The 11,282-nt window shown below is 45.3% G+C and overlaps 1 protein-coding gene across 1 annotated transcript in view; it reads right to left on the bottom strand.

Annotated features, from left to right (window-relative positions):
• The window catches only part of LOC111968220 (zinc transporter ZIP11-like), a 159,195-nt gene that overhangs the window by 20,310 nt on the left and 127,603 nt on the right, over window positions 1–11,282 (bottom strand). The window contains exon 8 of the mRNA XM_070444637.1: window positions 9,944–10,013. Within this exon, the coding sequence (XP_070300738.1) occupies window positions 9,944–10,013 (70 nt within the window). The remainder of the gene's footprint in view (window positions 1–9,943; window positions 10,014–11,282) is intronic.

Genomic DNA, 11,282 nt, shown 5'->3' with positions numbered 1-11,282 from the left:
CTTCACTCAGACAGCGTGGTGAAGAAGGTGCAACAGCGTCTCTTCAACTCAGAAGCTGAAGAAATTTGGCTTGTCACCTAAAACACTCACAAACTTTTACAGATGCACAATCGAGAGCATTCTATTGGGTTGAACACCGCCTGGTATGGCAACTGCTCCGCCCACAACTGCAAGGCTCTCCAGAGGGTAGTGCGGTCTGCACAACGCATCACGGGGCAAATACCTGCCCTCCAGGACACCTATTGCACCCAATGTCACAGGAGGCCAAAAAGTCATCAAGGACAACAACCACCCGAGCCACTGCCTGTTCACTCCGCTATTATCCAGAAGGCGAGGTCAGTACAGGTGCATCAAAGCTGGGACCGAGAGACTGAAACAGCTTCTATCTCAAACCATCAGACTGTTAAACAGCCATCACTAACATAGAGTGGCTGCTGCCAACATACAGACTCAAATCTCTTGCCACTTTAATAATGTCTACATGTCCTACATTACTCATCTCATATGTATAAACTGTATTCTTAACCATCTACTGCATCTTGCCTATGCCGCACGGCCATCGCTCATCCAAATATTTATATTTACATATTATTTTTCATCCCTTTACATTTGTGTGTATAAGGTAGTCGTTGTGAATTTGTTAGATTACTTGTTAGATATTACTGCACTGTCGGAACTAGAAGCACAAGCATTTTGCTACACTCGCATTAACATCTGCTAATCATGTGTATGTGACCAATAACATTTGATTTGATTTGATTCAATGTTATGTGACTGCACTTGAAGAAACTTTCAAAGTTCTTGGCATTTTCCGGATTGACTGACCTTCATGTCTTAAAGTAATGATGGACTGTCATTTCTCTTTGCTTAATTGAGCTGTTCTTGCCATAATATGGACTTGGTCTTTTACCAAATAGGGCAGTCTTCTGTATATCACCTCTACGCAACTGATTGGCTCAAACGCATTAAGAAGGAAAGAAATTCCACAAATTAACTTTTAACAAGGCACACCTGTTCATTGAAATGCATTCCAAGTGACTACCTCATGAAGCTGGTTGAGATAATGCCAAGAGTGTGCAAAGCTGTCATCAAGGCAAAGGGTGGGTACTTTGAAGAATCTAAAATCTAAAATATATTTGGATTTGTTTAACACTTTTTTTGGTTACTACATGATTCCCATATGTGTTATTTCATAGTGTTGATGTCTTCACTACTAATCTACAATGTAGAAAATAGTAAAAATAAAGAAAAACCCTTAAATGAGTAGGTGTGCCCAAACTTTGACTGGTACTGTATATTATTGCCATACCAAACAAAGTTTTTAGGACTTTGAGAATTTAGTGAATCTCATTAAAAAAGGGAACTATAATCACAATAACAAAATGTACATGGATGATGGTTACAATATATATTACTTGTAAGTTATATACAATGTAAATTCTTCAGGGAATTAATGTTCATGGGATGTTCRTCCAGGCTATGGCAATCATATAAATATCTGGCAGTAATATTTGCGATTTCTACCTCACACAGAATAATTCACAGTTTTATGTCAATAGCAAATTCATTTTCTTGAAAAAAGATTAGTGCATCTCTTTCTCTACCTCTCCTGTCATGCAGTTACCACATACACACTCCTCTTTGGGTAGCCATGTCTTTTTGGTGGTCGCTGAGTCTGTATTTGGTCGAGATCTGTTTTGTATCTCTGATAGAGTACAGATATTCTGCCAATTTGTGTTCTCTTTTGAGGGCCAAATAGCAATTTAGTTTATTCTGTTTTTTTTTTCAATTTGTCAAATGGGAGGTTTAATTTCTGTAACAATCTGATTTGATTTCTCTCTCTCTCTCATGCTTTTCATATTTCTTCTGTATGAAATATGTCAATTTAGCCCTATCCATATAGGCCGATTCTCCCGTGTGTAAAGGGTTAAAACTGTGAACTAATAGCTTTGGCTGAGGACCCTGTCAGGGAGAGACCGTACAGTACACTGAAAAGGTCACGCCGAGAGGTCAGGCCGCTCACGAGGACTGTGTGCTCCCGATCTTCGTGGCCGATGTATGACGTTTAAGTGCATTAACACTCGCAAGGCTGCCAGCCCAGACAGCATCCCAAGCCACGTTCTCAGAGCATGTGCAGACCAGCTGGCTGGAGTGTCACATTCAATCTCTCAATATCCCAGCCTGTTTTCACCACTTGCTTCAAGATGTCCACCATTGTTCCTGTACCCAAGAAAGTGAAGGTAGCTGAACTAAATGACTATCAACCCGTAGCACTCAATTCTGCAATCACGAAGTGCTTTGACAGGCTAGTTAAGGACCATATCATCGCCATACTACCTGACACCCTAGACCCACTACAATTTGCGTACCGCCCCAACAGATCCATGGACGACGCAATCGCCATTGCATTGCACACTGCCTTATCCCACCTGGACAAGAGGAAAACTTATATAAGAAGGCTGTTCATCGGCTACAGCTCAGTGTTCAACACCATAGTTCCCTCCAAGCTCGACACCAAGCACAGGGCCCTGGGTCTGAACCCCTSTCGGTGCAACTGGATCCTAGACTTCATGACGGGCCGTCTTCCTGGACTTCCTGACGTGCCCCCTCCTGTACTCCCTGTTCACCCATGACTGCCTGGCAACGCACGTCTCCAACTCAATCATCAGGTTTGCTGGCGACACAACAGTGGTAGGCCTGATTACCAACAATGACGAGACAGCCTACAGGTAGGAGGTGTGCCTTGGAGGAGTGGTGTCAGCACGCTCCCCATTTTATGGCTCCACTGCATCGCAGTGCTAGAGGCGTCACTACAGACCCTGGTTCGATCCCGGGCTGTATCACAACCGGCAGTGATCGGAAGTCCCATAGGGCGGTGCACAATTGGCCCAGCGTCGTCCGGGATAGGGGAGGGTTTGGCCCGGGTAAGCTGTCATTGTAAATAACATTTTTTTTCTTAACTGACTTGCCTAGTTAAATAAAGGTTAAATAAAATAAAATAAAATCCTTGGCGTGCATATCACTCAGGACCTGAAATAGTCCCTTCACACCGACAGTGTGGTGAAGAAGGTGCAACACCGCCTCTTCATCCTCATGAGGCTAAAGACATTTGGCTTGGCCCCTAAGACACTCACAAACTTCTACAGATGCACCATTGAGAGCATCCTATCACCGCCTGGCAATTGCACCATCCGCAACCGACGCATCGGGGGCACACTGCCTGTCCTCCAGGACATCTACAGCACCCAGTGTCACAGGAAGGCCAAGAAGACCATCAAGGACCTCACCTCAGCCACCCAAGCCATGGCCTGTTCACCCCACTAACATCTAGAAGGCAGAGACAGCACAGGTGCATCAACGCTGGGACAGAGAGACTGATAAACAGCTCCTATCCCCAGGCCATCAGASCGTTAAACAGCCGGCCTCCTAAACTAGACAGCCTCTGCACACTACTCTGCCCTCTGCCCAGTACTCTACTCTGTCCCTTAGTCAAGGTCACTAGCCGGCTACCACCGGGTACTCCACCCTGCACCTTAGGAACTGCTGCCCTATGTACATAGTCATTGAACACTGGCCACTTTTATAATGTTTATATACTAGTTATATGTACTGCTGTACTAAATTGTTTGACTATTTCTTAATGTTTTATTACTGTGTGTTTGTTTGACATTTACTGCACTGACTGATAGGAACAAGAGCATAAGCCTTTCGCGACACCCACCATAACACCTGCTAACTGTGTAGGCGACTGTAACAGTATAACTTTAGTCCGTCCCCTCGCCCCGGGCGCGAACCAGGGACCCTCTGCACATATCAACAACAGTCACCCATGAAGCATCGTTACCCATCGCTCCACAAAGGCCGCGGCCCTTGCAGAGCAAGGGGAACCACTACTTCAAGGRCTCAAAGCGAGTGACGTCACCAATTGAAACGCTATTAGCYCGCACCACCGCTAACTAGCTAGCCATTTCACATCGGTTACACGACCAATGCATTTAGACTAGATTTGATTTGATTTAATGACTATGCTAAAAAGYACACAAGTAATAATAGGATCAACTGAGTAGCCTACGATCCCCAATCTACTGGTAGACACACAAGTCCTGTTGAATTCATGTGCAAATGTGTCAGGAAATGTGTTAATTACAGCGTATAAAACATCTGTGAGCTGCTTTCAGAGAGCCCAAGTGCCATAGTGGAAGCTGACTTCATAACGATACTATTCTTGTGTTGTGTGAGAAAGAGAGCCCAGGGCTTAGTGAGTGAGTGAAACACCACGAGTTAGGCTAGCAAGCCCCCTTTTCCCGCCCTCCCTCCTTCCTATACACATCTGTAATAACAGCAGGACTTGGCTGCACTCCGGTCCTCATCGCCACCTGTGTGTGTGCGTGTGTGTGTACGTGCGTAAGCGTAAAGGCATAGGGGCCCATTCAGTCCAATCAGCTGAGACAAAACTGCGAACTCCGCCCACCACTGCCACCTCCAAACGAACCAGTCACCATGGTTTCTATCTCTGCGCCAGCAAAACGTTCAGACGAACAATCCGAGAAGGAGAGGAAGAGSAAGAGTTGAACGTTATAAAGTTACAGTAATGTCAACGTTTTTACAGTAAGGCATGATTTCCYTATTGATTCCGTAGCTGATGCTAAATAGTTTAAATAGATCCAGATGATATGAAGCAGACAATGTGGGGGGGAAAAAATACTTTTTCACATTGGGTTCATTAACACATTATGACAGCAACAATGTCACTCAACTCTAGTCTGAAAACAGCCCATTAAATCARATACCACATTCTAGCCTGCCCTGGCCAATCAAAAACTAAAGAGCAAAACACCAAAGAAAATGATACTGTCTTCACTGAGTGGCTCCCCGAGTTAAATACAGAGAGCTGAGGGGTCCTGGTACATTTCTCTGGGATACTCCAGGTGCCGTAGGTGTGTTGGGACAGTGCCAGGTAGCTATGGCTACGTGACTGGAGTCACACCTGAGACCGAGACACTCTGTGCCAATACAGACCCAAAGGAATGAATGAATATTGACTTGAACGGAGGGCGACAATCACACTGGAGGAAAAGGGGAGAAGAGGGAGGGAAGGAAGGAGCGATGTAGAAAGAGAGAATACATAGGGCGAGAAAGATAGGAGAGATACGGCGGGAGAGAAAGGAAGGAAATGTAGACATTAAACAGCAATAGCTAGTGATTGATTGGTGTGTCGAGGGAGAGAGAGAGGGAGAGAGGGCAGAGAGAGTGAGAGAGAGACTGTGTGAGAGAGAGTGAGAGAGACTGAGAGAGCGAGAGTGTCAGAGACAGAGAGAGAGGGAGAGAAAGAGAGAGAGAGCGCAGAGAGAGAGAGAGAGAGAGAAAGAGAGAGAGAGAGAGAGAAAAAAAATGGCAAAATTGGAAAAAACGAAAAAAATCTAAACAAGAGGAATTAGCGATACAAAATGGTGACATATGGACAACCCATTTTAAAACACTCTACAACATCGTTCAAATTGACACAAACGCAGAACAACGCAAAATTCATGAGAAGATGAATGGATTAGAAAAAGCTATAAAGGACAATCAAAATCCACTGGACTCCCAAATTACTGACCAGGAGCTCTATAAGAAACTTCAGGCTCTCAAATTTAAAAAGGCATGCGGACCTGATGGCATCCTAAATGAGATGCTCAAACTCACTAGTGCAAAATTTCAATTGGCTATATTAAAACTGTTTAATTTGATCCTGAGTGTAGGTTATTTCCCTGACATCTGGAATCAAGGACTCATAACCCCAATCGTTAAGAACGGAGACAAATTTGACCCTAACAATTACAGAGGCATTTGTGTGAACAGTAACCTGGGGAAGGTTTTCTGTAGTATTATCAATGTAAGAGTTCTGAACTTCCTTAATAAGCACAATGTCTTGAGTAAAAGCCAAATTGGATTTACACCAATTTGGATTCACAACTGATCATATTTACACCGTACACACCCTGATAGATAAACATGTCAACCAAAATAATACCAAAATATACGCTTGCTTTATCGAATTCCAAAAAGCATTTGATTCTATTTGGCATACAGAACTGTTCTACAAAGTTATTGAAAGTGGTGTAGGGGGTAAAACATATGACATAATTAAATCAATGTATACTGGCAATACGTGCAGCATTAAAATTGGTAAGAAAAMAACAGAATTCTTTAACCAGGGGCTTCGCCAATGTTGCAATCTGAGCCCTGCACTCTTCAATATTTACATTAACGAATTGGCCACTATTCTAGAAAAATCCTCAGCCCCTGGTGTTAATCTCCACAATTCAGAAGTTAAATGTCTACTCTTTGCAGATGACCTATGTCTGCTGTCACCCACAGCAATGGCCTACAGCAGAGCCTGGACCTGCTAGAGCAGTTACTGCCAGACCCTGGGCCCTGGCAGTAAACCCCAAAAGACTAAAATAATTATTTTCCAGAGAAGATCCAGATCTCAGGGAATTAGACCAAAGTTCTCAATTGGACAAAATATATAGAGTACTGTACACACTACAATTACTTAGGTTTAAAAATAAGCTCAACTGGACACTTATGACAGTGAATGAACTGAGAGAGAAGCACGCAGGGCTTTCTACGCCATTAAAAAGCTAATTCAATTTGAAATACCTATTAAAATTTGGCTAAAACTAATTGAATATGTCATTGAACCAATTGCACTATTTATGCAGCGAGGTGTGGAGTCCACTTGCAAAACCAGATTTCATCAAATGGACAAACACCCCATTGAAACCTGCATGCAGAGTTTGTAAGAGGAAAGAGGAAAACTACAAACAATGCATGCAGGGCAGAATTAGGCCAATATCACTAATATAAAAAGAGAGAATTCAGTTTTGGAAACATCTAAAATACAGTGACCCCCTCTCATATCATTAACAAGCCCTGCAATGCCAAGAGCTGAGCAAAAAAAAGTGTCCCCTCATCCAGCTGGTCCTGGGGCTGAGTTCACAACCTGTTCTACTAACAACTGAAGCCTCAGGACCAGAACATCCAATCAATCAGAATAAACCAAATTACAACACAGTCAAAAAAAACTACTTGCTTATTGAGAAACACAAGCACGAACACAAGCAAAATGCAGTGCTATCTGGCCCTAAATCGACAGTACACCGTGGCTAAATATTTGACCATGGTTACTGATCAAAACCTTAGAAAAACCTTGCCAAAGTACAGGCTCAGTGAGCACAGCCTTGCCATTGAGAAGGGTAGACACAGAGAACCTGGCTCCCTGTAGAGGAAAGGTGTGCAACCACTGCACAAAGCAGTACCTGAGACGGAGCTGCATTTCCTGACAAAATGTCAAAAATAAAACAATTAGAGAGTGTCATTTCCCCAAATTTGAACCCTTACTCAAGGTTTCAAAGACCTCTCTGATGAGGATAGGCTACCCTCCTGTTGGGGAGGACACAGAGAGCTGTGGGTTGGCAGCGCACTACATTGCTGCCTGCCATAAGTGTAGGGACAGTGTCTGACAGACCAATCAACCTGCACATGTACTCTACTGTATGCTTATTGTCATTGTTGAATGTATGGTTATTTTACACCTTGGTTATTGTTGTTACTGTTGTCCGTTGACAATTTTGATTCTCATTTTATTTATTTTTATATTGTAAATATCCAAAATAAGCTTTGCAAATATGTACATTGTTACGTCATGCAAATAAAGCGAATTGAATTGAATTGAAATTGAGAGAGATAGAGAGAGGAGAGTGTGAGAGACAAGAGAGAGACAGGCGAAAGTGTGAGAGACAGAGAGGGAGAGGAAGACGAGGAGAGAGCGAGAGTGTGAGAGACAGAGAGAGGAGAGGAGTGACAGAGTGTGAGAGACAGAGGGAGAGGGAGAGAGAGAGAGGAGACGAGAGTGTGAGAGACAGAGAGAGAGAGAACGAGAGTGTGAGAGACAGAGGGAGAGGGAGAGAAAGAGGGAGAGAGAGAGAGCGAGAGAGGAGAGAGAGAGAGAGGAGAGAGAGGCGAGAGCGAGAGAGAGAGAGAGCAGAGAGAGGAGAAAGAGAGAGAGAGCAGAGAGAGAGAGAGAGAGAAGAGAGAGCGAGAGAGTGTGAGAGACAGAGAGAGAGAGAGGTCTAGCAGTGGGGCCAAACCACCCAGCTCAGAGGGGTTCTCTGCTGAGGAGGGCCAGAGCTCAGCAGATCCAGAGGACTGAGCAACAGTACAGGAATGCTGTGGTCCCAACCACTCTCTGTGTGTGTGTGTGTGTGACTGACTGGTCTGCCGCTGTGACAAAGGCTCTCTTCTTATTCACATAATGACCACAATGCACTCGAGAGGTGCACATTTTAGACTCAATTTGCAGGCAATCACACAAACATGTGCTCCTACAGTTTGACTTTCATTACAGTCCACCAAAACATTCCACGTGTTAATGCAGATAACAAAACATTGCAATACCACAGTAAGTAAAGAGGGGAGGGGGTGGGGGGGATTCTCAGCTTGGTTGAGGGGGCCTCCTTGTTCACTCACTCTACCTGACTACCACCTGTTTCCTCATACACACATGCACCCACAAACACACACACACATACAGACCAACACAATCGACACACGCACCTACTGCGGTAATACAGCAGCAGGAAAAGGCAAAGCCACTGGCATGGAGAGGACCTGCTCACGGCAGCCACTCTGCCTGCTGTGAACAGGCCTGCTAGACCACATCAAAGAGAGAGAGAGAGAGGCCTGGGCAGAGCCAAGAATAGCCAGAAGAGAGTGCACCTGTAGCACAGCTAACACAGCTACCAGAGGAAAAGAGGACAAGAGAGGCTTTCACTGGGAGCTGGAGGAGGGAGAGAGTGAGAGAGAGAGAGAGAGTGAGAGAGAGAGAGAGAGAGAGAGAGAGATGGAGAGAGACAAAGTGGTTGAAAGAGAACATAAAGTCGGTGAGAAAGAGAGGAAAGGGGAGAAAAAGTGATGGAGCAAGAGAGAGAGAGAGAGGTAGAGATGGAGAGAGAGAGCTAGTATATGTGCCCTCCACCTCAACTTCCTCCCTGGTTTGCTGCCAGCGGCTGGTCCACATCTGGAGGGCGGTCTCCACACATTCCTCAGGATTCCTGCTCGCCTCCCTCTCCTTGCCTTCCCTCCCGCCTCTCAATCGGAACATTCACACACACACACGCATACACCCACACACTACCCACACACAGATAGATACAACCATGCACAGACACAAACAAACCGACGGACAGACGTATGCATGCACACACACAAATACATGTGTTCACTCACATTTCCTGCTTATTCCTTCCTCATTCCGGGAATCTTCCAACCGGGATTTCTGTAAAACCTGGGATATTTGGGAAAGTTACCGGAATTTTGCAAGCCTAGGTCTGAGCATCCTCTTCGGCCCATGCATTACTTATAAGTTAGGCATGCAGTACCATAGTGGCCACTGGGTGGTAGCAGCACACAGCAGAGTGCACAGCCGAGACACTAGAGCAGCCAGGCACAAAGGAGTGCTGTTCTGTCCTCTTCATCCCCACAGAGTAAACAGTTCTTTCCCACGGGAAGGAACAAGTGATGCTCCTGTCTACTAGCCACATGGTATGTGGAGGAGGATTATGAACCACACCACACACACACAACAACACACCAACACACACCACACACACACCACAAAACACACACACACACACACAACACACCACCACACACAAAGGAGGGAGGGGGAGAAAAATTTTTGAAAACATCTACTCATGCACACACTCCCCAAATCCCAGGCTGTTATGACCGAGATCTAATGCAGGGGCATCTGACCGTGGTTGAACCAGCGACCAGATGTGTCTAAATCCTATAGGGGCTATATCTGTGGTCATAGTCATCAATGTAATAGCCGGATCAGCGTAGGATTGGGCCTGGGTAATATGGTCACCTGTATAAGTGGTACATGTTGTCTTACCTGGCACTCTCGAACGTGGCCGATGAGGTCTCTCCTATGGCTCCGAACCCTACACCAACAGCAAGGCCCTCTACAAGAGAACGAAAACACATAGCCATGGAGGTTAAAGTTGAACGTGTGTGTGTGTGTGTTGTTGGGTGTTTGTAAGTGAGAAAGAGAAAGGGAGAGCGAGAGAGAGAAAGAGAGAGAGGGAGATTGAAAGCGAATGGACAAATGAGAACAGAATTAGGGTTAGGGGTTAAGGTTAGGTTTAAGGGAAAATAGGATATTGAATAGGAATCAATTGTTTGGTCCCCACAAGGATAGTAAAACAAATGTGTGTGTGTGTGTGTGTGTGTGTGTGTGTGTGTGTATGTAAGTGAGAGAAAGAAAGAAAGACAGACAGAAAGAGACTCCAATATTTATTGCGAGGCACCAGTCAAGTTCAAATAGGCCAAACCATGGTCTGTCACGTCCCCATTTATGTGTGGAGGGTCAAAACGCTACATGTTCTCTTCTGCCATCTAGTGTTAGTGAGAGGAACTTCATCCTTATCTCCGACTTCTCATTACTGCCTTCGAGGTGTGGATCGATGGACAAGTGGGTTATCTCTATTTAATCCTCCCTCACAGTCTGCACCCTTATCTCCTGTTCTCTTTCCATCTTCTCTCTTTTCATTTCGCTCCCCATCTCTCTGGTCACCTCCTCTGTTACTCATCCCTCTCACTCTCTCTCAATATGAGTGAACGTGCAACGGACGAACGCTGACACACACAGCTCCCCGGTGTAGATTTACGGGTGGGTAAAACAGCCGAGACAGAACTAAGCCATATCTTTCTCTCCCTCCCTCCCCCTTCCCACGGGCTTAGAGAAATAACTCTTACAAGTCACACAAGTGAATTAGAAAAAGAGAGAGAAGGAGAACCATTCGGTCCTGTCTCCCCCGGGCTCTGAGGGGAGAGGGGGAGGAGGAGGTCGTTGATATATTCACACAGCTTGAAATACACGGGGTTATTCAAATGAGCAGGCCTGTCGAAGCCATTACGGATCCATAGCAGCTCCATTTCAGCTCCCGCTCTCCATCTGTCTCAATTGGCTGCTGAGGTCTCGGCGGTGCTGGAGGAGCCCATTACAAATTCAGGCAGAGGGAGTAATACCTTCATTTGTTCCTGTATGTCTGATATTGAAGTTAGCAGATTACTTAAACCTGGCTCCCACATGGGATAGACCACCTCCTTCGCCCCCTCAAACTCACCTCCTTGTCTCCACATCATTGTGAAGCTAGAGAATGACCCCCCCCCCCCCCCACCACCATCACCACCACCCTCCTTCCCCTAAACAGCACCCCTCCTAATGTCCC

Source organism: Salvelinus sp. IW2-2015, linkage group LG8 (assembly GCF_002910315.2).
Source record: "Salvelinus sp. IW2-2015 linkage group LG8, ASM291031v2, whole genome shotgun sequence".
NCBI classification, from domain to species: domain Eukaryota; kingdom Metazoa; phylum Chordata; class Actinopteri; order Salmoniformes; family Salmonidae; genus Salvelinus; species Salvelinus sp. IW2-2015.
Note: the sequence above shows the minus strand (reverse complement) of the source record. Positions and strands in the feature narration are given on the sequence as shown.